This window comes from Cetorhinus maximus, chromosome 7 (genome assembly GCF_964194155.1).
Source record: "Cetorhinus maximus chromosome 7, sCetMax3.hap1.1, whole genome shotgun sequence".
NCBI classification, from domain to species: Eukaryota; Metazoa; Chordata; class Chondrichthyes; order Lamniformes; family Cetorhinidae; genus Cetorhinus; species Cetorhinus maximus.
Window position 1 is genome coordinate 32,775,194 of NC_135885.1, and position 12,939 is coordinate 32,788,132.

Consider the following 12,939-nt stretch of genomic DNA (forward strand, 5'->3'; position numbering starts at 1 on the left):
TTTTGTCTATGACATCTTTGGCAATCTCTTCTTTGCCTCCACCTATCACTGGCCCTCTATCCAGCTCTACCTGTCCCACTCCCCCTCAACCAGCTTATATTTCACTTCATTTCTATTTTTCTTTAGTTCTGATGAAGAGTCTCACGGACTCGAAACGTTGGCTGTATTCCTCTCCGCAGATGCTGTCAGACCTGCTGAGTTTTTCCAGCTATTTTTGTTTTTGTTTCAGATTTCCAGCATCTGCAGTATTTTGCTTTTCCCTTTACCCTTTGGATTATATCGCCTTTCCATGTTGCTCCTCCTGAAATGCATAATTAACACTTATTTACATTAAATCGCATCTACCATTTATGCCCATTTCATCCGTATATGTCCCCCTGAAGTCTGTTCCTATTGTCCTTATTGTTAACTATGTCACACCATCTGCAAACTTCAAAACTGCTCTCCCTATACCCAAATCCAGGCCATTTATATACAACAAGAAAAGTAATGGTCCTAATACTGATCCTCTGGTGTCACTGCATACTCTCCAGTCATGAAAATATCCATTCACCCCCAACTCCTTTCCCCCCAACCCTCACCTAATTACATACCCAAGTTAGCTGCATTGTCGCTGAAAGCCTATGTGTTTCGATTTCTCAAATAAACTGTTTGTGCAGTACTTTATCAAATACCTTTGCATAGTTCATACCTACATCTGTTCCCTTACCTTCATCAATTCACTCTGTTACTTCCTTAAAGAACTCAATCATATTCGTCAGACATGATTTGCCTTTAGCAAATCTTATTAACTATGCTTCTCACATTGAGAATTAATTGTGCTCATGAAAATGGTCTCTAGTAGTTTTCCCACTGTTGATGTTTGACCGACTGGCCTATAATTACAATTAATATTGCAGATTTACCTTCCTTAGCCTGAACTGGCTGTGAATGTTATTACTTTTTAATCAGGACAATGGATAGGACATCTTGTGGTACAACGGTTGTCTCTCCACCTTGGGTTCAAGTCCCATTCCAGGACTTGTTGGACATGGACAGAACGTTCATGACACAGTGCCATGGGCTGATAATCAGAAAGAGAATCCTTCCACCACCTCCCTATTATTTCCCAAAGAGAAAAATTGTGTGCGTGTGTGTGTGTGTGTGAGAGAGAAGATACACTTTAAAAAAAGATCAAGATAACAATGGGAGAGACATCTAACAGCAATCTTTAGCACAAGATTAGCTGATGTTACTACCTCAGATAATGGAAGAGTCATCTATGGAATGCAACTGATCAGCTGACAAGGCAGATTAAAATTGCATGCATCATTTCCTTCAAGTATCTTTGCAGAGGTTGAAATTTCTGCACCTGTCTACAGAAAGTGTTACTTATGCTTAGTTGAAATTGGAGGCCACACCAGGAATACAAGAACCGCTGCTAGTGAAGTGAGACACAATCATCCATTCAAATAAGGAATGAAGAAATGTTTAAGCTATTATATCAGCTGTGACTCAGCTGGTAGCACTCTCACTTTTTGAGTCAGAAAGCTGTGGGTCCAAATCCCACTCCAGGACTTCAGCGTAATAACCAAAGCTGACACTCCCAAGTTGGAGTTACAGTCTTTCAGATGAGGCATTAAGTTTAGGCCCTATCAGCCCCTATGATGGATGTAAAAATAATTACACACCACTCTTTCACAGGCGAGCAAGAGAGTTATTTCTCAAATCCTGACCAATATTGATCCCTCAAACAACTGCTAAACTAGATTATCTAGTCATTAGCATGTTGCTGTTTATGAAAGCTTGCTGGGTGCAACTGGACTGTTATGCTGAAACAAAAACATCTGGAAAAGCTCAGCAGGTCTGACAGCATCTGTGGAGAGGAACACAGTTAACGTGTCATACGGACTCATTACATTAACTGTTAATGTAATGAGTCTGTATGACACGTTAACTGTGTTCCTCTCTGCAGATGCTGTCAGACCTGCTGAGCTTTTCCAGCTATTTTTGTTTTTGTTTCAGATTTCCAGCATCCGCAGTACTTTGCTTTTCTCTGGACTGTTATGCTTCCTATGTTACAAGTGACTACATTTTGAACATAATTCATTGGTTGCAAAGTGCTTTGGGATATCCTGTGGTTGAGAAAGGTGCTATTTAAATGCATGCCTTTTTAAAAAAATACTGCATATTTTATGCATTTCTGGAATTGTGTAGAATATTGGACAGAAATGAGTTTGATATCTCTTAATATTTACATTAAATAACATTTGAGTTTCAATTACTTTGGTGGTCACCTTTTCCTATTAGTGATCACATTGTGTAAAGTTTAATTATGGCAGAGTGTGTTTTTGGGTGCTATTGAGGAACATTCAATATAACTACATTCGGTTATGCAAGTCTTATGCCCAAACATTGTACAGGAAATAATTTATGCACATCACCAGGCAATTAAGCATATCTGACTCCATTGAGACAATTTATAATCATGCCATCACAGGGAACACATTCCAAAGGGAGAGTTATGGATGCAAAGGCTAGCTGATAATTCTCCAGTGTTGATTAAAACAGGTTTATGGTTTTAGTTCCTGCAATGCATGGTTTACTGATCAAGAGTCACAAAGGTAGTCATCTGCAATGATCTTCAATTATCCAACTCCATATCTTCATTGATTCCACTTTAACATTTCAGACCTGCATATAGCAATTCAGGTCTCATTTTAATGCAAAAAAAAAGTCTCTAGTTGCAAGCTCTCTAGATATTTTTCTTGGATCAAAAAATTCTCTAGTGAAATCCCCATTGGTAGGCTCTACCACTCCATACTCTGGCTATAGACAATTCTGCACACCAGGTTTAACCCATCTACTGCAGTCCATGTTTTACATGTTTTTTTTGTAATAATTTGATGGAAGTTTTTGCCAGCCACTTGAGGCCAGTTAGTCAACTGAATTGATGTGGAACAAGAGTTACAATAGGCCAGGCAATGATTGCCAGTTCCCTTAGTGAAAGATGGAATTGGCTTATAACAGAACTTAATGGTCACTTTCAAATTTGAGAGATTATAGTTTGGAAACTTGCATGGAACTCAAAGGATTCAAACAAATACCTCAGCTATTTAGTTAAACTTTTTCCATGATCCTCTAAATTGAGGGACAGCCAACAACAGTTTGGAAAATAAACTTTTATATAACTGATTTAATAGCTTTGAGATGAATAGACTGGAGTTACAGGCATAGCTTACAAATTATGCACAGACCATGTAAAAAATCCTAAATATTTACATAGCTTGTTAGCATGAGATTGCAAGGTTTCTATCCAATTTGAATAGTTCAGGATGCTTTAGAAGCTAGCTTTTAACTCAATTGAAAGAATTAAGACATGAACCAGAGGCTGATCAAAATTACACTTGATACTATCAGGATGGATTTGAATCCTCAATTACTCAACTTCAATTGATCCATTTTTTAAGCCATGAAGTGAATGTGGGGAATAGATCTCACAGGAGAAGATATAGATGTAGAAATGTAGTGCTGTTAGATGAAGGAAATTGCAGTTTTTAGGAAAAGTAGTCTGCAACATCTCCCTCCCAAGCCAATCCTCAAATTGCTCCCCAAAGCTTCTCTTCAATGCAGTCCTGTTTTACAAAGTCCTTGGCTCCTCACTGGTTCCAAGTACATTTGATACATGTCACCAAAAATGACAATACTTTATAAGAGCAGTGTTTTTTTTTGTTGAAATACTTTATTGGTTGTCCAAATACAAAGTACAAACTCATTCCACCCACCTCCATCTTAGTGAGAAGTGTTTAAATCTGTCCATGAAGCAGTACATGGCTTTTGAACAGTCTCTATTTACTGAATTTATAGAGTACTCTTATCAATAAAGATTAAAAATTTAATACTGTAGCTTAAAAATTGCACCTTAAAATATTATATAAAATGAGGTCACAATCCAACAGCAGTCAGCCATGGAGTTGATTAGCAGCAGTCCTCAAGTGTTTATGACCAGTTCAGTCTATCTTGGCATTTATAGTCAGTGCTCCATTTTCATCCTACAAGGATGCTCAGTTTTCATCTTTTGATTGCCTTTTAAGTGCATGCAGAGGTAAGGTTGCTGGAGGCTCAATGAGAGAAATTCTCAGATACCTGAGGAGAAAGTTTTTTTTTTAAGTTTCAGTTTTTCAAACAACACTTCACATTGATTTAAAATCCAACTTACTTGGAGCTCTTGTATTTTTCCTTAATGGCTTGTTGTGGCTGGAATTTGGCTTGGATAAAGGTCCTATGCATATCATTCAGACAAGGTACAATATCAACCAATGAGTAACCAGTAAATGTAGCAAGCGATTCAGGCTGTCAAACAGACAAAGATATCTTATGATTATAATTTCCAAAAATGGTATTAAGTTTGAGCACAGTTAAAAGTGATAAAGTTAGAAACTAGATTTATCTAGGTTAATTCCAGAGTATTCAGTAATTTTATTCCTTGGCTGAACTAGCTAAGGATGTTTGCATGCAGGGCAATAAAATAGAAATCTGCAAGTGCTGGATTTCATAAAATGCTGGAATCAGGTCAGTAGCAACTGACTAGGCTCATATCCTAAATAACTGAAGAGAAAATTTTAAACTTCAGGAACAGCAAGTCAGTCTTCTTGCTGGGTACTTCTGATTTTAGTGGTGCACAAAGTTCTTCATGGCATGGGGGTCTCAGTGTCCAAGAAAATGGATTGATATTGGAGGAGTGTAATTCAGCACAGTGGTATACAGATAAACCCTTATCACATGGCATTTTCAATCCATACTTTTTTGGTCTTCCTCCTTTCCTTCACTTCATGAGTGGGATGATCATTTTATATTTGTCTTACACCTCTCTACAAATGCATTTGCTAGTCACTTAAATTAACCCCAATCTTTTAGTCTTGAAGGTGTATATTGGCCTGTTCCAGAATGGATTTTAAATGCATGTTGTTTGTTTAGTGCCACAAATGCTTACCCAAAAAGCATTGTTGATTGTGTAGTTTGCCAAGCAATATGCAGCTGCTGCCATCAGAGAGGGTGCATACTTCAGACATACATCAGCTTCCAGTAAACTCAACTCAGCTATGTACTGTGGATTGGAGAAAAGTAGTTAGCTAATAGGTGCAAGTGTTTCTTGAAACCAAGGTTCAGATGACTTTTGGTAATAAAGAGCTTATCCCAATACTTAAGGATAACACTAAAATCACTCTTACAGCAGTTTTACTTCAATCTTAATCTTTTGGTCCTCCTGCGCCCCAACTCCAAACCAGTTCTATTTTAAATAGCTAAGTTCACCATGCAATTAAGTACTTATTCAGTTTGAGCAACTCACTGTAGTATAAGTGTCTGGCACATATAGGATTAACATGTGACAATACCACCCAGGGGTCAGTCTAGTGTTGGACAGGGTGGTGTACAAGCAGGCAAGGTGTCAGCTCCTAGTTTGAACCCTTTAATATACAATTGTTCTTGTAGTTAATAACTACAGTTAACCTAAAGACCATGAATACTTCATTAAGACCTACCAAACAATATCTAACACCCTACAACACATACCATCTATAAACCAATAACATCTAATGTTCCACAACACCATCCAATTCCATCAAGCTCAGGATAGTCCCTTCGGCTAGACTTGGTGCAAATCCCCATACCCCATTTTAGAAATAAGATGCTCACTTCTGCATAAGTTTCACCTCAGTCAATGCCCTTTATTCATAAATATCTAGTGTTTTCTTCGGCTTCTCCACTTGCTACCTTAAGGGCATCATCTTGCAAGTGACACCCATCCCAAGAATAAAATCAACTTACAAAACTGCAGTCAAACATCTCACTTCTATCCTGCTTCACTCCCAGTAAATCTGCTAATTTAACCTGGCCACAGAGCATTTCTGCTTAAATTGATAAATTCTTGCCAAATAAAAAAAGTTATTGAAATGAAGTGAAGTTGGAGTGGAGCTCAATTAACAACTTAGCAACTCAAGGCCAACATACCCATCAGCTAAACAGTCCTGGAAGCAAAAAAAAACATAACATGCAAGTGATAGTTAGACATGGGCCCTACCTTCAATAGCATGGTGAACATGAGAACTCTACACACTTTCAAATAACACTAGAAAGTTGTCCACCAGAAGGACATACAGGATTTGTTAAAGTCATCGCACCCTTAAGGTGGCAGAGCTTGATTCTGTTGTGGGGAAGGTGTTAGAATCAATTATTAAAGTGGTTATAGCTGGGCACTTAGAAAAACTCAAGGTGAAGAGTCAGCAAGATTAAGGGAAATCCTGTTTAATCAATTTATTAGAGCTCTTGTTGTGTTGTGGATAAAGGGGAGCCTGTAGATGTGCTGAACTTGGATTTTCAGAAGGCATTTGATAAGGTGCCTCAAAGGTTGTGGAAAATAAAAGCTCATGAAGTAGGTAACATATTAGCATGGATAGAAGATTGCTGGCTGGCAGAAAACAAAAATAAATGGTCTTTTTCAGATTGGCAGGGTGAGACAGTGTCCTGCAGGAGTCTGTGCTGGGGCCTCAACTTTTTACAAGTTATGTCAATGACTTAGATGAGGGGAAAGCTTATATTTCACCTCTCTTCTATTTCTACTTAGTTCTGTTGAAGAGTCATATGAACTCGAAACGTTAACTGTGTTCCTCTCCGCAGATGCTGCCAGACCTGCTGAGTTTTTCCAGGTATTTTTATTTTTGTTTTTTCACTTAGATGAGGGGAGCTGACTTAGACGAGGCAGGGTAGCTAAATTTGCAGATGACAGGTAGGATAGATAGGTTGAGTGAGTGGACAAACATCTGGCAGATGGAGTATAATGTGGGAAATGTGCACTTTGGCAGGAAGAATAAAAAAGCAGAGTATGACTTAAACACAACAGCTACAAAATTCCAAGGTGCAGAGAGATCTAGGTGTCAAGTGCATGAGTCACAAAAAGTTAGTATGCAGGTACAGCAAGTAATTAAGACAGCAAATGGAATGCTATCCTTCATTATGAGGGGAATCGAATGTAGAAGTAAGGATGTTATGCTTCAGTTATACAGGTCATTAGTGAGACCACATCACGAATACTGTGCAATTTTGGTCTCCTTATCAAGGACAGGCAAATGCATTGGAGGCAGTTCAGAGAAGGTTTACTAGATTGATGCCTGGAATAAGCAGGTTGTCAGGATAGGTTGGACAGGCTGGACTTGTTTCCACAGGAGTGGAACTCTGAGGTGCAACTTGATTGAAGATCTGAACAGTCTTGACAAGGTGGGCACAGAAAGGATGTTTCCCCTTGTGGGTGAGTCCTGAACTGGGGGCAGTTTTAAAATTAGGGGTCACCCTTTTAGGACACATCAGGATAAATTTTCTGAGGGTTGTGCAACTTTTGGAACTCTGCCTCAGAAGGTGGTGGAAGTGGGGTCATTGAATATTTAAGACAGAGGAATTTAGATTCTTGTTAGACAAGAAAATCAAAGGTTATTGGGGGTAGATGGGAATGAGGAATTCAAAATAAACAAATCAGCCATGATCTTATTAAATGGCAGAGCAGATTCAAGGGGCCGAATTGCCTATTTCTGCTCTTACTTTGTATGTTCATATGTTTGTATGAAAGTTCCTTTGCCTAGATCATGCACTCATGCATGGAGTGGTCATGAACTAATGACAAATATTGCTAAGCTATGACAATTAGCTTAGTCTATAGTAAGAGTTGCAGATACTGACTAGCATGGGGCTGACATCAGTTAAGGATGCATATTCAAGATCACTGCCCCCTCCCCCACTCAAAGGATAGTGTGAGTGTGCCTCTGCTTAGAATCAAGAGTTCAGATAGCCAGTGCCCTACCTCTTTTCTTCAAGTGGGTTGAATAGCTGTTTTTTCAGTAACCTACACTTGAAATTGAGCTGCAGACAAGTGCATACATGGTAGCAAGTAAAAAATTGTCACAAAAGCTTGATGGCCAAATATCTTAGTTAATAAATTTAACCATTCTTGTTGACACTTAGGATTTGAACATTTGAACAAGGTACTGTAGCTACAATATTAGCAAATTTAGCAAGTCCTCCCAACCATGCGGCAAATTTAGCCCTCATGTTAATCCTCAGCATAGAGTTAATACCTAAAAAATTTATTTTGCCAGCATGTATCCTAGCTAATGGAGAATGACCCTAGTTAGGATCTTGATGCTTATGAAGTCTGTATCTGCCAATTCTAAGATCAAAATTCAGTCAAGCAACTAGGACCTCATTCAGGACCACCTCCAGACATGCTGATTAGTGGATAGGTAGACTTTTCCCCTTTGAGCTGAGATTTTGCTTCAGGCATTAAAATGAAGTCTGCACTAAGCGATTAGTTTCATTTGAGCCAAAAAACTAATGAACACTTACTGCCATGTATTGAATAGTCCTGAATTTTGACCCTTGGTGGTTTGCTTTAGCACAAAGCTAGCAGCTGCCACTTTAAAATCTATGCTTTGAAAAGATTAAACCTCATTTGAGATAAAGGTAAAATACTGTGGATGCTGGAAAGCAAACAAAAACAAAAAATGCTGGAAAAACTCAGGTCTGTTAGCATCTGTGAAGAGAAAGACAGTTAACGTTTTGAGTCATTATGACTCTGAGCTCTAAGAGTCATTTGGACTTGAAGTGTTAACTGTCTCTCTCTCCACAGATACTATGAGACCATTTGAGGTTTGCCGATGTGACAAGCTATCCCTCCATCCAAGTTTCTCCTGTAATCTTGCACCCTTTTGATTCAGTAAGGGTTAGAGTTTTGTCCACATTTTTGATCCCTTTACACTGATGCATGCTGCCATGTGGGTAGCAAAGGAAAAAAATTGATCTTTGGATTTCCTATTGACTGTCCTTACATTTGCATTTACCAATCCAGTGGTGTTACTTCACATCATGCTATAGCAGCCTATTGAAGTCTATTCAAATCTGCATCATTCTCCAGCGGCTTATTTAATTATACTTAGATGTTACTTAAATCAACTGCATAGAACCATAGAAAAGTTACAGCACAGAAGAAGGAGGCCATTCGGCCCATCTTGTCCATGCCAGCCTGAGGTCACCCAGGTGCCCTTTCTAATCCCACCTTCCTGCACCCAGCCCATAGCCCTGCAGCTTACAGCACTTTAGGTAACTCCTCCTTGTTAACTATCTTCATCTAAGAGTCCTTCTACTACATGTTCCAAATCACAATATTCCTTCTCTTCATGTCAAGCTCTTGTAGGAGTCCAAGAGTTTGACATAGAATTTACCCAGAAATTAGATATACATACCATAGCTAGAGTCCCCATTTGTCCACCAGTCCCTTCCTCCTTCAAAAACTGCATTAGGAACTGGTTGACTGTTGGAACAGTCATGTCAAAACCCAAAACCTTTAGTAGCAGATGCTCCATGCGCAGGAGTTGCTTTTTTGTATAGGTGTCATCTGTTATGTAGACAAATTCATCTATTTCTGGGGGATAGATTTCTTCATATTTCCTAGAAGAGAAATAAGTATATACACATTTGTTCCTTTTAAAAAGGAGTTTCTTACAAGAGATTTTTATTTAAGAGGCTACAAATTTTAAGGCTATGGGCCCTAACAGCATTCCAGCAATAGTACTGAAGACTTGTGCTCCAGAATTAGCCACACCCCTAGCCAAGCTGTTCTAGTACAGCCACAACACTGGCATCCATCTGACAATGTGTGAAATTGCCCAGTTATGTCTTGTTCACAAAAAGCAGGATAAATTGAATCCAGCCAATTATGTCAATCAGCAAGGTAATGGAAGGAATCATCAAGTGCTATCAAGGGGTACTTTGCAATAAACTGCTTACTGAAGCGAGGGTCATTCAGCTCCTGACCTCATTACAGCCCTGAGGCAAATATGGACAAAAAAGCTCATGGCCAGAGGTTAGGAAAGTGACTGCCCTTGACATCAAGGCAGAATTTGACTAAGTGTGGCATCAAGGAGCCCTAGAAAAACTGAAACCAATGGGGATCTGGGAGAAACTCCCCACTGGTTGGAGTCATACCTAGCACAAAGCAAGATGGCTGTGGTTGTTGGAGGCCAATCATCTCAGTCCCAGGACTTTGTTGCAGGGGTTCCTCAGTGTAGTGTCCTAGGCTCAACCACCTTCAGCTTCTTCACTAATGATCTTCCCTTCATAAGGTCATAAATGGAGATGTTTACTGATAATTGCTCAATGCTCAGCATCATTCAACTCCTTAGGCACTGTCTAGATCTTGCTGCATATGGACACAGACTGCAGCAATATTCAGGCTAGGTAATAAGTGGCAAGTTACATTAGTGCCACAAATGCCAGACAATGACCATCTCCCCTTGATATTCAATGACATTACCATCAAACATCCTGGTGTTATCATTGACCAGAAATGGAACTGGACCAGCCATTTAAATACTGTGGCTACAAGAGCAGATCAAAAGCTCGGAATTGAGTGTAACTCACCACCTGACTCCCCAAAGTCTGTCCACCATCTACAAGGCACCAGTCATGTGTAATAGAATACTCTCCACTTGCCTGGGTGATTGCAGCTCCAACAACTAAGCAGATTGACACCATCCAGAACAAAGCAGCCTACTTGATTGGCACCACATCCACCACCTTAAACATCAGCACTCCACCACTGATGCACAGTATACCATTGTCAAGATACACTGCAGCACCATCCAAACCCACAACTGCTACCTCCTTGCAGGACAAGGGCAGGAGACATATGGGAACACCACCACCTGCAAGCTCCCCTCCAAGCCACTCACCATCTTGACTTGAACTATATGCCATTCCCTCACTTTCACTCCCCCTTCTCACAGCTCTATGGGTGCTCCTATAGCACATGGACTGCAGCAGTTCAAGAAGGCAGCTCACCACCACCTCCTTAAAGGCAATAAATAGTGGCCTAGCCAGCGACACCCACACCTCGAGAACGAACGGGAACAAAACAACCCTCAAGACAATCAAGTTTTAGCTTAAAAAAGGAGACCAACCTCACTGCAATAGTTAGTTATTTTAAACAAAAAAAACTTACGATGCCACAAGCATGGCTGCTGTCCCTACAAGTTGCAGCTTCCCTCGCAGGACTGACATGCATGACAGGAATCTGTCCAGGTAATTTATCGCCAAGTACAAGGTTTCAGTTTGCAAACTGTACTCCTCACTGACTTCCACAAGCCAATCCACAAGGATGGAGCGCATACTGGGCGTTATGTCTGGCTGCTTCTTCATGTACCCAAACTTCGGTCTACATTTTTCCTGAAACAGAAAATTAACTTTGAACGTCAATGAAATGGAGGGAAAAATACTGAAAACGACAAACTCCGTGGCAGAAATTAGCTGTCATTTCTGCTACTCCCGCAGTGTCTGATCATTTGAGCCTGGCTCATGTTCCACACAGAATCGAATTTGAGAAGTCCAGAGCTCCAGTAGTCTCAAATCAAGTAAAGCTGGACAAGTGTCCAATGTTCGAGGGTATGATTTAATCTAATCTAGTGCAAGACGCACTGTGTCTGCTGCTGCTGTGTGTATTAGCACTGGTTTTAGGGTCGGCTTTATTTCGATACATCTTCAGATCAAGGAGACGAGGGGTCAAAACAAGTGTCAATTTCAATTTCACAAGCTGACTGGAAAATCCGCATCAAGACTGCAAGCACAAAATCAACCCATCCATGTTTAGGTGGATTGATATCCTGCGGGTTCAGTGGATAGGATTATCAATCCTACCGCAAAAAGCAGTTACACGATCGTACCGGCAGCTTTCACAACGCGATGCGAGACGAGTTTTAAGCAGTCCAAATGGAGCCAGCTGCCAAAGAGAGCGCTGTGATCAAACCCCAACAAGTATCACCGAGGGCTGTCAGCCAATTTTCTGAGGTTACGAAGTGACATTGAAGTGTCACAAAACTGATCATTGTGATTCGAACCGCACTCTAGATCGAGCTCGTACTGCTCTGTAAGATAACTCACTTCTGCCTCTCTAAGGTATCGATAAATGTCTTCCGCATATCCTTCCACAGCGAGATAATCTACATTTACATGCGAATCATCGTGGGAACGTTGCGAGCGTATTGATGAATCCACAAGCATCGGCGAAACTGCGGGGACATAAACATTAACAGGCATTTGAAATGAGCAACGTACAAAACAAAAACCACCCCATATACACGAGTAATTTTAAATTTTAAACCCAATCCTGTTAGTAGCGAAAATAAAAACGAATGCGGTAATGCAATCATCTACACTTATAAGAAAAAGGGAAAGACCTTCAGAGTTCGTATCAAGCGAGACCAAGAATTCTAGTTCCGCGTCTTGCAGTTACCTTCACTAAGATCTAAGAATAGACAATAGTCGTCCGCTGGTTTGGAGACATTACCAACTTCTCCAAGCTTCGTGTCCAGTTCGGAGGTCAGGTTACATTCGGAGACTTCGACTTCAACTTCACCCTGGACTTCATCCTCCATGTAAATGTTGAAGCTCGAATTGGAGACGAAAGTAGACGGACATTCAGAAAAAGTGCAGCAGCTCTTAGCCGAAGTGAAGCCATTGTCTGTCCCCAGTGCAACGATGCCACAAGGTTTCAGAGAAGCCTGACGAAACACGTTGGGGCCGGGGGTGGGGAAAGAGGCCAAAAGAAAAGAAAACCAAGGTCAGACAGTTTGCAAACTCACCGAAATAAATTAAAATTCTGGTGTAGTGAAATTGTTTCTAAAAGCATACATCAAAAATGTATAGCTTCAAGTACAATACAAAGTTACCCTCAGAAGTAACGGATTTACTGAATACAGGTTACCTGCGAACGCCTCTGCTGATCATTTTCATTCAATACCCCTAAAACTGTCCTTTGTTTTTGACTAACGGGGCCCATTTGTGGGACTAAATAAATATTTTCTTGATCAGCATTGCGTTTTACAGCAGCAGCAGAATCACTCCTGTACATGTCTGCCA

The 12,939-nt window shown here is 40.2% G+C and overlaps 1 protein-coding gene across 1 annotated transcript; it reads right to left on the minus strand.

Moving 5' to 3' along the window:
• Window positions 1–4,043: 4,043 nt before the first annotated feature.
• Window positions 4,044–12,455, minus strand: ccna1 (cyclin A1). Its single transcript, XM_078546122.1, has 7 exons — window positions 12,314–12,455; window positions 11,962–12,089; window positions 11,027–11,250; window positions 9,270–9,474; window positions 4,973–5,086; window positions 4,199–4,332; window positions 4,044–4,125 (listed from the first exon to the last, which is right to left on the minus strand). Exons 1-7 carry the CDS (start codon window positions 12,453–12,455, stop codon window positions 4,044–4,046), a joined length of 1,029 nt encoding a protein of 342 aa, XP_078402248.1.
• Window positions 12,456–12,939: the final 484 nt, after the last annotated feature.

What these genes read in the sequence shown, in the direction of transcription:
- ccna1 (XM_078546122.1), bottom strand. Translation starts at nt 12,455, where the DNA reads ATGGAGGATGAAGTCCAGGGTGAAGTTGAAGTCGAAGTCTCCGAATGT. An exon ending in AAATGGGGACTCTAGCTATG is followed by an intron (nt 5,087 to 9,269) that starts GTATGTATATCT and finishes TCCAATCCACAG; the next exon opens with TACATAGCTGAGTTGAGTTT. An exon ending in GAAAAATACAAGAGCTCCAA is followed by an intron (nt 4,126 to 4,198) that starts GTAAGTTGGATT and finishes CTTTCTCCTCAG; the next exon opens with GTATCTGAGAATTTCTCTCA.